Source organism: Pseudonaja textilis, chromosome 1 (genome assembly GCF_049901715.1).
Source record: "Pseudonaja textilis isolate UNSWEBS1 chromosome 1, rPseTex1.2, whole genome shotgun sequence".
In the NCBI taxonomy this organism is placed as follows: Eukaryota; Metazoa; Chordata; class Lepidosauria; order Squamata; family Elapidae; genus Pseudonaja; species Pseudonaja textilis.
This window is the reverse complement of record NC_141990.1, coordinates 87,726,366-87,742,935: the sequence shown is the minus strand read 5'-3', so window position 1 is coordinate 87,742,935 and position 16,570 is coordinate 87,726,366. Positions and strand designations below refer to the sequence as shown.

Below are 16,570 nucleotides of genomic sequence, written 5' to 3'. Positions count from 1 at the left end.
TATATCAAGCAACACATTATTCTACATTTGATTATGCTGATTATTTTGCATAATCCACTCTTGCTGATGCTAGACAGGAAGAGGAGAAGAAAATAAATAAATGGCATCCCAATTGTTCAGCTCATTCCTATTTATATTTGCACTCTTAACATTCACTAGGAATTCGTCACATTTACTCACACTCTACATCTTAAGAAATCTATACCCATTAATCAAGAGGAAATCTTCACCAAATTTAGTGGGAGATTTCCTATAGGAATGTTAAAACTGAACCTTGCTTCAAAAATGTTAAATATGTTATTCTCAGAAGCAAAATTCTACAGTAGAACTCCTTTTTCAAATGAACCAGGAAAGGTGATGGAACTGACAGACTTTTAGACTTTGTTAGACTGCGTAAGATACAGTAGCTATACCAGTGAAGTTGGAAAACCTCTTTCTGGGCAGTTGTCATATCAGGAACTGGTTGGCGTGGCACTTCCTAAATAGAGTATGGGATTTTGGAGGGTTCTTAGATGCCAGATTGTCATTGACATTGCACATAACTTTAATAACCAGGACCAATTATAACATTGATAGCTTCAGCTATTTCTACCCACAAATAGCCTGAACTCAGATTTGGAACCTCTTAATTATATTACTGAAAAGCCTTAGAAAAATGTCAGCAACTACATCTGGCACATAACATGGTAACTACAGTAATAATGTGAACTCAGAAGACAGCTATGTATTATCTTCTTTTGCATACTGTGATAAGTATGCTCTTTCTATTTCCTACATGTGTCATATTAAGTTTTAACTATACATAAATAATATTTTTTACAATTCTGTAAAGGTAAAAGTAAAGGTTCCCCTTGCACATACGTGCTAGTCATTTCTGGCTCTAGTGGGAGGTGCTCATCTCTGTTACAAAGCCGAAGAACCAGCGCTATCCAAAGACATCTCCGTGGTCATGTGGCTGGCATGACTAAATGCCAAAGGCGCACGGAATGCCGTTACCTTCCCATCAAAGTGGTCCCTGTTTTTCTACTTGCATTTTTACATGACTTCAAACTGCTAGGGTTGGCAGAAGCTAGGATAAGTAACAGGAGCTCACTCCGTTACTTAGCACTAGGGATTCAAACTGCCGAACTGCCAACCTTTCTGATCTACAATTCTGTAGTTATTTGAAATTTCAACCTTTTAACAAAACTCAGTGAACAATAGTTCCAAATCTAAAACCAGACTGATTCAACAGGAACATCTGCCAGGCCTTTGTGAATTCCTTTACATGCAGACCAAATATACACCAACACATTTTATCAGAGTTATGTTATGTAGACAATATTGCTTGGAAACTACTTCCAACAGTATTATAGAATAGTACACTATATTCACCCTCCCTTTTAGGTATTTTTAAACCTTTCTATTTCAGATACTATTAAGGCTCAAAGAGAATCTGAGAATTGGCCATATGATTGTGAATTCCAATAAAAATGAAAAGGTATAGTTCAGGGGTAAACTGTATGGAGTCTATGGTGCTTTGAGTTTGGTTGCTTGCTTGCATACATTTCACTAGGTACATGAGGCTGTTTTTAATTACTGTGGGAAAATAGTACAAAGTTATTTCAACAAGGCATTAAAATCATCAGTGTTAATAAGTGTGGAGTTTGCTCCTTGTTTATATATAGTAGCCTGTGAATTGTGTCTATGATATTGTGAATTCCTTGTCAAAATCCTTCTAAGAATAAATGCGGGCAATGAGGAATGTTTCTTTTCAAAAACGCTTCAGTACTGTGTATTTTAAGCTAACTCTAAAACGATGTGAGGTTATAGTTGATTTTATATAAAACTGTACTTAGTGTTTTGAGAAAAAAAATCCCATGCTTTATTACTGTTTAAAACTGATTAGATGTACAAAATCAAGAATAGATGCATAACGAAATCATAATCTTCCTGATCAAAAAAACCCAAACCTCCCGATACTTAATAAAACATTTAAATATTTATCCTACTGATTTTTTCAACACCTCTCTAATAAGCTTAACAGATAATCTCAATTGCGCCTTCTTTTCCTCATTACTTCAACTACACAAAGAATTTACATCTGTGTTTATGGCAAAAACACAAAAGAATCTTGTATGACATCTTAAAGAAAAAGTTAGAGAGATACACAGCGATAACTGATATAGAAGCTATTTTTAAACCAATACCATCCCATTATATAACCTTTCTTGAGTAAATGAGTCTACATTGTATCCGCAATCCAAAATGTTCATATAAGTCTTGCAGAATTAAGGGCAGATATTGATCCCACCATTAAGAAGGATCTTAAAATTAGCCACAATTGCCTTGGAATAAGATAGTATTTCTCAAATTGAGTTCAAAGAAGAACTAAATTCTGAAATGTTCAACGCTATGATAAATGTCCTATGATAAACTTCAACTGGTGGAAAATTAAATCTATCTTTCTCAACAGGCAATCAAAAATCTTTCAGAACATCCTGCTAAAGAAATTCCTTCAATGTCCTATAACAGTGGTTCCCAAAGTGGGTGGTACCACCCCCTGGGGGGCGGTGAGATGCCTTAGGGGGCACTGAGAGGCAAGGGGTCGGCAGGGGGTCGCTAAGAGGAGGCAGGGGGGTACTGGAGGTGAGCGGCAGGGCACAATTCAGGGGTGAGAAAAAATTCCACCGCCGCCATGTTCGATGCGACGCCCCGCAGGATCACCCCATTGACTTACATGGTCCGGTGCAAAAGGTTCAGTGGGTTGATCCTGCGGGCCTCGCCCCGAATGCAGCATTGGGAAAGAAGAGCAAAGCCAGAGTGGCTTTGCTTTCCTTTTCAAATATCTTGCCGCCGCCACGTTTGGGGTGAGGCCCTGCAGGTCCACCCCATTGAGCCTCTTGTACCAGAGGCACCTGCCCAAGCAAGTCCGAAAAGAGTGGTACACAAAGGCAGTGGGGTGAGCCTGAGAGAGTGAAAGAACGAGGAAGAGAGAGAGAGAGAAAGAGAGAAGAAGAGAAAGCGAAAAAGGGAAAGAAAGAAAAAGAAATAAAGAAGGAGGGAGGGAGGAGAAAGATAATGAGATATCTATTCTAGTCCAATCACTTGCTCCAGCAGGGTTAGAAAGGTGTGTGTGTGTGTGTGTTCTCCTTGTAATTTACTAATACATTTTGGTTTTGCCTTCTTCAGAATTGACACTGTAATACATTGGGGAAAAGTAATATTTTAGGGTGGAGATCTGGTCCAATAGATCCTGTTTAAAACCTCAACAAAATGTGAGAGCTTTCTGACAGTCTTGCGCATGTTTCGTCCACAAAACCTTTAATTAATAGAAGCCAAAGATGTTTCAATGTGCTGGCAAAGATGCTGGCAAAGACGTTTCAATGTGAAAAGGGCCTTTAAACTAGGCCTCATTTCAATCTGATGCTCTCCCTCTTTCCCCTTCCCCCCTCCATCCCTCCATCACCCCTTTCTTTGTCCCTTTTTCTTTCTTTCCCTTTTCTCTTTCTTTTCTTCCTTCTTTCTCTTTCTTTTCTCTCTCTCTCTTTCCCTCTCCCAGGCTCACCCCATTGATTTGGTGCACCTCTCCGCTCGGACTTGCTTGGGCAGGTCCCTCCAGTGCAGCGGGCTCAGTGGGGCCGGCACCTAGAACGCGGCAGTGCCAGCATGTTTGAAAAGTAGAGCAAAGTCAGAGGTCGGTAATTTTTGCTGCAAAGAATCACAAAAGCTTCTGGGTTGTGCACAAGAAGGGACAAACATGTCAGTGCAATTCAGCAACATAAAATAAAGAAATACAAATAAAACAAATCAACAAGAATTGGCAAAGCATCTCTGATTAGATTTTATTCACTACTAGAATCTAATCAGAGATGCTTTGCCGATTCTAATCCAATGACCTGCTCCAGCAGGGCTGGAAGGGAGTATGTGTATATGTGTGTGCATGGCTGTCAAAACTCCAAAAACAGGTCAAGTAGTTCTGGGGAGGCCAGTCATAAATTAGAACACTTGTTAAGCAACCGGTCGTTAAGTGAGGACCACTTGTATTTGGTTTGCCAGTCACCTGGCCACACCCACCCAGTCACGTGACCAGCAAGCCACGCCACTAGTCACGTGATCAGAAAGCCACACCCACCCAGTCATGTGACCAGCAAGCCACCACCCACCCACCGTTACCAGCAAACCACACCCTCAAATTAGGCCACGCCCATAGAAATTTGAATCACACCCCTGGGTGGGGGGCATTGAGGATGAGTTTGTAGCACCAAGGGGCTGGTGTACTGAAAAAGTTTGGGAACCACTGTCCTATACGTTTGTATAAAATAATATAATGGGGTAATTTTTTCCTACACATTTATATGAAATAATATAATGGGATAAATATAGGAACTATAGTCAAACTATAACTTTAAAGTTATATTAACTTCGATCATATTTATCTTATCCTAAAGGATTTCTAGACCATCTTTCTACCTCTTTTATCAGGATAAAGATGGGATAAATTAAATTCTACCGGTTGAGAAGGGCTTCTGGCTGTTCTCATACCAAGATAAAGAAGTCAAAAACATAACCTAAAATTGAAGGCTTGCCTCTTTTCTAGATTGTTCCTATGATCCAGTATATCAGGTCTAGTTACAGGATTCCAAAGTTATGTAATAAGGAGATAGTATTAGAGTAGACTTTTTCCAATCTATTGATAAAGAAATCAAGTATCAGCATATAATGGAGTAATTTGTTATTTGTTCCCCTCTACCAGAACATAGAATAACAGAGTTGGAAGGGACCTCATCCAGTCCAACTACCTGCACAAGCAAGAGAGTTCCAGATTTTCTCATTATGCTGGCAAGTGATTTTAAACCTTATTTAAAACAAGAGAGAGAAGAGACAAGGCATTCTTGGTATTGCCATGACATAAACCGCATCGAGGAGAATGCATTAATAATTACCTATGAGTCAGGAGTTGAAGAAATCCCATCAATTCAAAATATAAAGCTGTTAGGAAGTCCCTAATACATTATTGCCTGCTTTAAAAACAGCCTGGAAACCATATGAAAGGCTTTTCTTGCATCCAAATAAATTCCAGTTGCTGGATTTTATCTGTTTTCCGTTCAAGCAGGAACTTCAGTTTAAATGTTTCCAAGCAACTAAGCCACGCTGAAAAAGAACAGATTGGTTGTGGCTCACATGTAAGATAATACATGTGTTAGATGCCTAAAAATTAAATGTTGATTGCTAAGGACTGGAATTCTCACTTCTAACAGCAGGTTCCGACCAGTTCTGGAGAACCAGTAACAGAAATTTTGAGTAGTTCAGAGAACCGGCAAATTCCACCTCTGACTGGAGATTTTACAGTATCCTTCCTCTGCCACGCCCACAGAACCAGTAGTAAAAGAATTTGAATCCCACCACACATATACTTTCTCATAAGTGGGAGCAATACTGGAGTCATTCAACTTAGCGTAGACCTTATATTTGCACTATGAACCTATACTGGACATACAACAGTCTAACCACCCAAGAAGCCTTAGGCATTGGAGTAGGGAAAAGGGAGCATAAAGATCCCTCATCCCGATCACAGAACTCAGAGCTCTCTGTGAAGAGGGAAGGGCTTTACTTACGTATCCCTCACTTAGAAGCCACCCATCTCCCTCACAGAGCGCTTCTAGGTGGGGTAGAAGTGAGACATCAAAACATAGAAGTCATATTCAGGATAAGATTTTTGCAGAGTTTCTTTACCCTCACCGGAGACCCCAGCTGTTGAACCGGTGAGCTGTATAGCTGTCCATTCAAGAATGCTATACAAACACTCTTATCACCTTTCATTTGTCACATACTGTGTCGATTATGGACATATATTCCTCCCCCCCCCTTTTTTTCTCTTTCCTAACCCAGACAAAGCAGCTGGGAAGGCTATCAATACTAATCATTTCCACACTGCATGAAACAGATGACATTTGGCTCTAGAGTCAATTAGGAAAATTGCTGCTCATTTATGGAACAAAACAAACACCAGGTGAACAGATAACAAATAATCAGAGTTGGAAGGGACCTTGTAGGTCATCTAGTCCAACCCCCTGCCCAAGCGGGAGACCCTACACCATTTCTGACAAATGGCAGTCCAAACTCTTCTTGAAAGTCTCAAGTGATGACGCTCCCACATCTTCCAAGGGCAAGCTTTTCCATTGGTTGATTGTTCTCACTGTCAGAAAACTTTTTATTTCCAGGTAAAATCTCTCCTTGTTCAGTTTCCATCCATTATTCCTTGTGTCGCCTACAGGTGCTTTAGAAAATAGCACGACCCTTTTCTCTTTGTGGCAGTCCCTCAAATATTGGAAGACTGCTATCATGTCTCCCCTGGTCCTCCTCTTTACTAGACTAGCCAGGTCCACTTCCTCTAACTGTGAAGGTGAGCCATGTAAAGTGAAGACCGATCCAAGTTCTTTTTTCTTATTCATCAAAACAATATGGCGCAGAATGACAAAGGACATTGCTTAATTGCCTTCCCTGGAAAGGAGTTCTGAAAATGTTCTTTAAAAAAATAAAACACAGAAAGACAAACAAGAAATAAGTAAATAACCATCCATATTTGCATTGGACTTTCCGTTGCCTAGCTGCGGGTTAGAAAAGTTTTTAAATTTGTGAAGCCATTCCTACTCAACCTTTAAGAGCATGGGAAGCTTTGAGTCTGTCTTGACTCTTGGCCACTGCCTGAACCAGCCCCTAAAGTTTTCTCAGTGAGATTTTAGAAGTGGTTTGTCATTGCCTCCTTCCTAGAGCTGACAGAGAGTGAATAGCAATAGCATTTATACTTATATACTGCCCCAGAGCGTTTTACAGCACGCTCTGGGAAGTTTACAATGAAGAAGCATTATTTGAATATTGCTCCTAACAATCTGGATCCTCATTTTACCAACCTTGGAAGGATGGAAGGCTGAGTTCAACCTTGAGCCCTGGCTGTCAGGATCAAACCCCAAACCGTGAGCAGAGTTTGCCTGCAATACTGCGCTTTAACCACTGCACCGCCAGTGCTCATGACCCAAAGCCACTCAACTAAGTTTCATGCTCCCAGTTTTAACCTTGTTATTCTACACTGGCTCTCTCACTCCCAAATACTAAGAATATTAAAGTTATTCATCTTTATTAGGGCTCACTTTTCTACGAGGTATGACTTGCATTGCTCATTTGTTTTATTTGTAAAATGGATTGATTTTGTAGATGACCTGACAGCCCTGCCTTGGGATATTGCTTTGTCTTGAAAAGATTTCTTCTTTCTGACCTAAGCTTCTTTTTTGCTCTAAACACTTGTTTCTGACAGCTTCCGAAGGCTAAATTTTATTACCTTTGATCACACTTGTGTAGCAAATGTATGAAAATAAGTCTACAGATAGCAACACTATTTCTAAATGTTGCAGTCATCGCTGCACACAGATAGATATCTTCTTCAGTTCATAGCATAGGATCTCTCTCCCACCCACCAATATTAATTAGCCAATTTACATTTTGAAAAAGAGTATGATGTGAACTAGTACTTTGAAAAGCCTTGAAAAATCACCCCAATTCTTGGAGTGCAGTACCAATCAGTTAAGTATCTAATTTTGTTTACTTCAACATTGTGAACCACAAATGTGTACCTTTTTCTTGCTGTGGTTTAGCTACTTGATAAAGCACTGTTATTAGTCAGATTCTGCCTCAAGTCACTGCCTCCAGTCACTCAAGTTCGATACAATTAGCTTGTCCTTGAAATGTCTTAAATCAAAAAGAAATTTGGAAACCAATAGCCCAATTCAAGGTCTATCGTTCCATGGTGAAGCCAAGTAACAGCAATCAGAGAGATAATGAAATAAATGCTGACTCGCTCCTGTTATGCCCTTTTTTTCTTTTTGCACAGCTCAGGATCTGTTCATATGTTATTCACACTAGATTTAGTCCAATAGACAATTCCTTCTGCCAATACAAAAGAAAGCAATGTGTCAATTCCGAAGCAAACCTGGATGAAGCCATCTTTTCCTGCCTCACAGTCACCATAAACTTTAAATGGGGGAAGTGGGAAGTAGATAGACTGGCTACCAGTCAAAACAAGAGGTTTTTTTGGGAACCAAGGTCATCCCAACAGGTGGCAAGAAAGGGAGGAGAGGAGTGACCAAGCAGGCTCCCAGCTACTTTCATTGGACAATGCGACTGGTGACATTTGGGTAGGGAAATATTTGCTCTTTTAATTAGGGGGGAAAATGTGTTGTATCCAATAAACAAGTTCTCTGAGGAATCTACCCGCCTCAGAGTTCTGCTTTTTGGAGGATGTGTTACTCGGAATCTGATAATGTTGCAAAAACATGTAACTCCCTTTTTTATGTTTTAATGGCGGGTGAAAATTTGTGCTCCAAAATGGAGTAATATTTTTCTGACGTTTTGCTAATAGCTCTCAAACCACATGATCTTAGTGGATGAAGCATGAAAAACAACCCAGGTGGCTCTGCATCCTCATTCAGCACGAGGTCTTATCTGTTTTGTTTTATTTTCAGGTGCTGTCAGTCACCTATTTGCATACCTGTGGGCTCCTGAATGATGACCGATACAAGATGGAAATAAATACAGTACCAGGACTCTTGCAAATCTTTTGGTTTCCAAACAAAAGAAAAGGGAATTTGAGTAATACGGATATGGATCAACTGCAAGATTGAAGGCTGAACCAAAGATTCAATCACATCATAAGCCAAAATTGCGTAACTTATTCTATCCTGGACTGAATATACCAGTGCTAATTGTGATCCTTATTTTGTAACAGCCTTATTTGCCTTAATGCCATTCCTCAATTAGTCAAATTTGCTTTGCATTCCTCCTGTTGCTTCATATTAGCATAATGCAATTATAAAATATATCTGCTTATCGTCAATTTTCTTCATGCTGTTTATTTTTTAAAAAATAAGGTGTACAGCCTTGCCTAAGGATGTGTTTTAGAGATGAATTTTATACCATCACACAAAAGGAAAAGCCCCATCATGTTCAACAGAACTTGATTTGTAGTGTTTAAAGAAATGATCCCATCTGTTTTTGTGCACTGCTATATTTTAAACCAAAACTGACAAATCTCATATGCTCTGTCGTAGACTTTTGGAGTTGGGAGACAATTCAGCAATTAATGCATTAGCTCAATCTCGAAAGAGTTATGGCAATCAGATGATCTGCACAATTATCTCAGTGCAGGAAATAATATTTGACTTCCTTTGAGTTTCCAGAAAATGGTTCCATTCTCTGGAAATGTTTATCTGATCAGCAGGTTGCTGCTTATGCCAAGGATGTGCATCAGCACTAATCCTGCCCTACCTTACCCCTAGGCAGGCTGTCTTGATTGTTTTCTTTTTCTTCAAACAGCACATGCATGCCTGTCTTCTGTGTTTTATATCCATCCTTTCTTTTACCATTTATAAATCCACATATATTTTAACCCAACTACAAAAACAGTGTGGGTAGGTGTGGGTTGGGTATGTATATATATGCTTGCATCTGTACAGTATTTGGAGGGTGTAGGGTTGGCTTATTTTGAGTTCAAGCCATTTTTTTTCCAGAGTTTGGTCTAAAGGTAATGCAGGTAATCCTCAAGTTTTGACCATAATAGAGCCCAAAAGTCATGCTGCTAAGTGAAACATTTGTTAAGCGAGTTGGCCCCATTTTTGGCTTTTCTTGCCATGGTTGTTAAGTGAATCATTGCAGTTGTTAACTTAGCAACATGGTTGTTAAGTGAATCTGGCTTCCCCATTGGCTTTGCTTGTCAGAAGGTTTCATAAGTTGATCACATGACCTCAGGACACTGCAACTGTCATAAACATGAACGAGATGCCAAGCATCTGAATTTTGATCTTGTGACCATGGGATGCTGCAAAGGTCATACGGATGAAAACTTTATGCTTTTTTTCAATGCCATTGCAACTTGAAAGACAGTCACTGTTGTAAATTGAGGATTATCTCTACAACTGTGTTTAAAAGGTTGAGACGTAACTGTCACACTATTTTTTTTTATTTTATTGAATTAAAAACAATTGAACACAGCGCGACTTTCTTGGTCATCATTTTGGCCATACAACAGTTAATTTCCTTTTTCCCTTATATTATTAGTATAGTGCTAGATGCATATTATTTTACATTTATCTACAGTTATCTACAGTTATATACATATTTACAACCATCTTTTATATTCATGCATTTGTATCATCTCATATTTGTCCATTATATTCCATTCTCTTTAGTTTACAAAACTTCAGCTTTCATTCCTATAAAGCGTCAACCCTTTCTTTCTTTTTCCTTGACTCTAGCCATTGATACACTTTATTCCAGCCTTCATAATACCCTCTCTCACCCTTATATTTGATTTCTAAAGTTAGTCTGTCCATCTCTGCACTAATATTTTCCTTATTATTTCACTTTCTGTAGGGGTATCTTCATTCTTCCAGTTTGGGGCATACACCAATCTCGCAGCTGTTATTATATGCTGTCACACCATTTTTAACTTCCTTAAATTGTAATATCTGTCTTCACCATTTTAAAATGTTCCTTTTAGAACTATGGTTCAAAGTGTACATCCACTGATTTAATTGTAGTTACATGTGTAAATTATACACACTGCATGAATTTTACATGCTACTGCTTTTCTTTTAAGGTGCACTGACACCACTTTCTCTCTAATTAATCCCAAATTATCCTTTGCAAAATTCTAAAACCACTTCTACTAAAAGATGTCTGTCCAAGCCTTCCTTTGGCTTCCAGCAGCCATAAAGGCCAAGGTACCTGCTAAACAAAAGGTATTCAAAGGCTTTGCCAGATAGGTCCAGAGCAAAGGCATCCTTCATAATAATGAGCATCTATAAGGTACAGTAATTTAGTTATTATCAGTTAGGAGGGGAAAGTGAAAACATCAACCATTTGTCACTGCCCACTTTTGTGGGCTGTGGCACCTGAATTACCTGTGACATGAAATGGCTATTAGGAACAGCCCTGTGTTTTCTGCTAAGTAAAGCTTTGGCAGCTTTCAATTCACTAACACCATACTAGAAAGACAAGTTTTGCCTTGTTGTGAAAGGAAGGAGAAGTTTTAAAGAATAGAAAGGTACAGTAAGAGCTTTATGAGTAATTCAGTTAATGCTATCTGAATGGGTGTATCAGGGCAGAATAAGAACTGATTGTGAAAAGAGATATCTAAACCCCTTCAGAGGTTAAAGAAAGGTGCCAGCACAGTTGGGCACTCTTCCAATAATACCATCAAAGTCTGCACTAACAATCATAATCCATATCTGAATTGGAACAAGGATAGTCAAGTGAAAAACATGAAAAATAGGCCTTTCCCATTTAGTGCCCTCCAGATGCACTGGGCTTCCAACTTTCCACTTTCTGAGCAACTGGTCATTTCAATCTGAAGAGACAATCATTCCATGGCTTGTTCTATATCTATTCATAAGATGCCCCATATCTTTCTCAGTATCTAGAAGATTCTCTTAGTTATTTTTCATGAGTAAAGCTCTTTAGTTTATATCTTTTTACACATGAATTTGGGAGCAAATTTTACTGAATGAGCACAGCTACAATTGTTCTCCCAATCTCTGAATCCAATCCTCCAGAGTGCACTTATGCAAAAACTGATGAGCAGTAAAAACAGCTATCAGGCTTCATAAGATGAGCAACAATCACACATATTCCCCTTCATATTTTCACAACAATGAAACCTGAAAAACGTACAGCTATTATTCAAATAAATATCTCTCATCTTTTTTGAACTACAGAATGAAGATTTTGGCTGGAAACATCTTCATTATCATGCAAGCATTATATTAAAGTGTTTGTGGTCATAATAGACATCCCTGCCATGCACCAAACAAAGAATAAAGAGATATTTATGCTAAAAAATCTCAAAGAAAAAACAAAAATAAATTCAATATTATTGTTTTCATACAGATCTTATCCAGCCTTATTCATGCTTAATCTGTCTATTTCTTTACAATCCATTTCAAAACAGCAACATTTTTTAAGAATGACAAAAGCTAAGCATGAGCTTGTTATTAAGCTGTATTTCATGCTAAGTATGTTGTTATTTGCACATGTTTGGCATGTTGCAATTTACAGAAAGACCCTTGGAAAAATTAAAAACATGCCTGGAAAACAAATATGTATTTGGTATGATAAACATTATTCTGGCCATCCAGATGGAGGTAGCAATATAGAAATGAAGGTACACTGTCTCATGGGGAAGTCATCCTGCATTTTATTTGCTGTTTTCAATATTAGAAAGCTGTTTTTTCCAGGGCTTAGTAGCTCTGAATTCAGAGCAGTTTTGGGAGAACAAAATGTCAATATTTGTGGTCACAAATAATGGCATTTAAAATAAATAAATATTCCTTACATATTATGGAGCCACAGCATTCTAAAATACAAGCTGCATTTATTAACTTCCAGAGAAATATTAAGAAAGTAAGCCCTTTTTAACATTTTGCTCCAACTTTCATCATATAAAAAGTCTCTTAGCCAAAACAAGCTTGTGACTAGCTTATTCAAATTCTTGCCAAGAATACAAGCTTAGCACATGTATGCTACTTACTGACTTCAGAAATAATATACCAGTGATCAACTTTAGGGGTTGAAAACTACTACCATCAATCCTAAAGTTGACTTATTTAAGGGAGGGCCTGAAAACTGAATGGATTACTAGGCATTTAAAATAGATATAAAAAGTGACAAATCACAAAATGGCAAGTCCAGTAAACTGAAACTTTGGTGCAAAATGAATTAAATTTTAGTTTTGACCTAAAATAATGAAGCACGCTTTTATGCAACTACAGTAAAAATATGCAGACCCCAAAGATACTGCAGCAACACAAATGAGATTATGAAGCACACTGGATATTCAAATGAAACTTGATAAATCTCTCTTTCTTTCCCCCAGGACACAAGAGGAATGATATGTTCTACCTTGCAACATTTTTGTGCCCTCATCTTTATAATTAGCAACAATCAATTATTTATCCTTTCCAGGACATCTTGCCGTATAAACTTGAGTGCCTAATGGACACTCCGATAGGGAATTTGTCCAGGAGAGAATCTGTATTCTAGAAATTAGAAAGTGCTAAATCCAAACAAAATCCCAATACGTTGTTGCTAAGTAGCCCACTGGATCTCCATTTCCCACAGTACCTGCACAGACTAGATTTACAATATTGTAGGATTCTAACATGGTGAGGAAACAGACTAAAATATAAACGCTGCTGGTTGTTTCCTAATCATATTATAGATGTGGGTGAGACAGCAAGAGACAAAGAAGAGAACTGTTTCAAATAATCATTACTTAAGTTTCTTCAGGATTTTCACCCCTTTTTCCATATTTAAATTGGAATAATTAAACTAAATTAAAATATGTTAAAATATTTTAACACAGATGTTTTAAAGAAGTTAGTGATTCAGAGCAGGATCTGAATGAAATAAACTGTCACTTTCAAATAACCATGACCACTTATCTAAATCGGTAAATATTAACCAGTCAAACACTCCTATTAGTTGTCTGGTTGAATGAAGAGGAAAAGTAAATAACCACTAAGTCCACAAAGCTATTGAAGTTTATGGTGTTTTCCTCTTTCACAAATACTACCCAAAAACTGATGCCTGTGTCCCATCTCCATCTCACGTTTATAGAATCTGTTATTTATCACAACCAAGGATGCAAAAGAAAGAAAAAATACTCGTCAGCTTCATTTGTTCAATTTGTTCAATTTACAAATCAAAGGTGAAAAAGGTGAAAAACTGATAGCAAAGTAATCTAAAGTTTTAGTAATCTTAAACTTTTAACAACTTGAATAAACTGAGACCAGGATTGCTACAGAAACAAGATTTTGTCAAGAATCCTGACATAAAGTAACTAGGAAGCCAAGCGGTTTTGCCAGCACATGGATCTTTATGAATATTCAAATTATTTAAGTATATTTATTCATGCATAGAAAACAATAGATATAACAATTGGGAACAAATTTCTCTTTTCTCAAAGGCCAGCTTTTCCATGTTAATGCCTTCATTTTACTAATATATGCCAAAAGAATAAAAAAAAGTACTTATTCCTACAGAGAAACAAATTTCATCATTCGTTTAACAGTGTTCCTTTTAACAAGCTGCATGACTAAAAGACTGCTTATTAATGTGATGAATATCAAGACAAGAAGCAACTTGCAACAGTTAACAAGCCAGGGGCCTACCTTTAATATGGTTAGCCAGTGCAAAAAAGAAAGGTCCGGGAATAGCAACATGATGTACTCTTCCATTGCAATGCTGGATGTAGTCTATAGATCACCCAAACTTGCCAAGTTAAAATAATGCATACCTTTTAATCTCTTGGAATGGTTGCTCTTTTGATGCTCGTCCTCCTCATTAATGGTAAACAGAACAGGTGTATTTGGCCTCACACCTGGCTTCTTCAGCCACTCTTGCCGGAGAGCAGCTGCTGAACCTGGCATTATTGCCGGTCCCTTCCCCCCCCCCCCTTTACAATCTGTTAATTCCGGCTAGCTGCAAAGCAGTGGATTCATTTGTAACATATCCTGTGAGGGCCCAGCAGAATGCAAACAGCAGAGAGATACCAACATGCACTTGGCAGATGGGACCCAACAATTTCTTGTACCTTGACCACAAAAAAAAAGGGGGACTTAATTAAAAGTCCATTGGTTGGAATGCCTCCTCCTCCTCCTCCTCCTCCCCCTCCTTGTTGTTCTCTTCCTCCCTTTGGAGCCTTAACTTGTTCAGTCAGATCCCAGGGCTTCTTTCCTTCCTGATGCAGCACCTTTTCCCTCCTGGTATCTTCTTTCTGCCGCTTACTGAAATATTCAGCACAGAGCCCAAGAGAAGAAAATATGATACGCCACCATTAACAGTTGCCCTGACAACAGTGACATATCCGAATCAAAAAGGAGGTCCATGAATGTTGTCTCCTCAGCTGCAGGAAAACAGGCTTCTGGAATGTCCTCTCTGTGTTCTGTCTCCCGTGGCAAAGGCAAGCTAGCCTGAACAGCTGAAACCAGCTAGCAGGCTGGGCTCCCCTCAGAGGCGGATGGAGGACGGCTGGAGCTCTTGCTGCGTCGGGCCTGAGAACGAAGTTGAAAGAAAGGGAGGCCAGCAAAAAAGGAGGTAGGGGAATTTGATTCCAGCTTCTCCCGCCAATCAATCCTCAAGGAACCGTACCAAAGCGAAGACACCCGAGGCTGTTTGTTCCCTTTCCTTCTTAAGTTCACAGAGTCACAGCCAGATCACCTTATGCAGCTCAAAGATAGCTTCCTCATAGGAAGACGGATGGTCACATTTGAGTATCTCCTTGTTAAAAGGAAGAGTTAGAAAGCAAGAGGATTCTCCCCTTTGCATGAAACGCTGGCCCTTTATCTGGGGAACGTTGACCAATGCAGCGCAAAGGTTGATGCTGACAACAGCAGCAATGAATGTAGGTAGGACAAAGTGCCACTGACGTCTCCTGGAAGGTGAGTTGTAATACAAAAACACCCTTTGCAGTTTGTAATAATATTCCTAAATCTTTAAATGTTTGTTTAAATGTATTAAATAAACGAGCGTTTGGAGTTTGTCTGCTTAAAAGGTTTTTTTTTTACTTTGCATCTTCATTACTGTTTATAAAGGAAGATATTGAAAAAGCAATAATAAACCATTACTGTAAAATAACTATAATCTAATTTTAAAAAAAGCTAAGCAGGAAAAAGTATTTGAATTGAGCTTGACTTAAGTGCGATTTCATAAGGCATGTGGTTTTATTGGCAATATTTTTTTTAAAACAGAAGGAAGACCATTCAAATAATTGCTTCAATAGAAAAGACTAAGAGTTCCTTAATGTATCCATAATAATCCCATGGGACTCAGTCCTCAGTGAACCTCCTTTGGGGAGGTTGGGCTCCACAAAACAAGATTTTTATATCAGTAAACTTTAAGTTTAAAGTTTGAAATGAATTAATAAGCAGTTAATTTATGATTCTGAACTGTCAGAATAAAACTACTTTCATTGTTTTTTTAATTACTTTGCTGTTTTCTGCCAGTTTTCATTTAATCTGATGAAAGAGAATTTGATTTAGAATTTGATTCTTTCAATGAAGAAGAGGATTTTGGCTAATTTTCATGACTAGAATATGGTGGTGTTGCCCCTAGTTACATGTTGACCAAGGAAGATGCATGACTTCTCTTTAAACAATTATCTCGCAAAGGGGTGTACTGGAATATACAGTTATTTGGAAATGAAACAGAAAGGACACTTGTTCTGGGCTCACACAGTAGTCAGAAAAATAAATTTGAGTCAAGGACAGGCTGACAGGGTGCAACAGAGTTGTCATACCAAATCACCATCTCCACATTAAGTCAAATGTGTATTTTCCTAGGACCATGCAGCTACTGTACTGTGGCTTCTTTAAGGAGATACCAACAGATACAGGGAACCATGTTTATTCGTCTTCCAAATCACTTTTCCCCCTTTCTGATAAGAGCTGTGATGGCACAGTGGTGAGAATGCAGTATTGCAGGCTAATTCTGCCGACTACCAGAAGTTCAATTCTCACCAGCTCAGGGCTGACTCAGCCTT

At 38.4% G+C, this 16,570-nt stretch overlaps 1 protein-coding gene and 1 long non-coding RNA gene across 6 annotated transcripts in view; one reads left to right on the top strand and one right to left on the bottom strand.

The window, feature by feature from the left end:
- MAP7 (microtubule associated protein 7) overlaps positions 1 to 16,570 on the bottom strand; it is a 92,211-nt gene that overhangs the window by 60,211 nt on the left and 15,430 nt on the right. For 2 of the 5 annotated variants that reach the window (XM_087940430.1, XM_087940437.1), the window contains exon 1: positions 14,327 to 15,377. The exons of 2 other annotated variants lie outside the window; for them this stretch is intronic. In XM_087940430.1, coding sequence (XP_087796556.1) covers positions 14,327 to 14,459 — 133 coding nt within the window. In that variant the 5' untranslated portion in view covers positions 14,460 to 15,377. Of the gene's footprint in view, positions 1 to 14,326; positions 15,430 to 16,570 lie in introns of those variants that run through there. One more of the 5 variants, XM_087940444.1, reaches the window with a different exon arrangement.
- The window catches only part of LOC148127715 (uncharacterized), a 64,228-nt gene continuing 63,041 nt past the window's right edge, over positions 15,384 to 16,570 (top strand). Inside the window, exon 1 of the long non-coding RNA XR_015744937.1 lies at positions 15,384 to 15,470. This is a non-coding gene — a long non-coding RNA (uncharacterized LOC148127715). The remainder of the gene's footprint in view (positions 15,471 to 16,570) is intronic.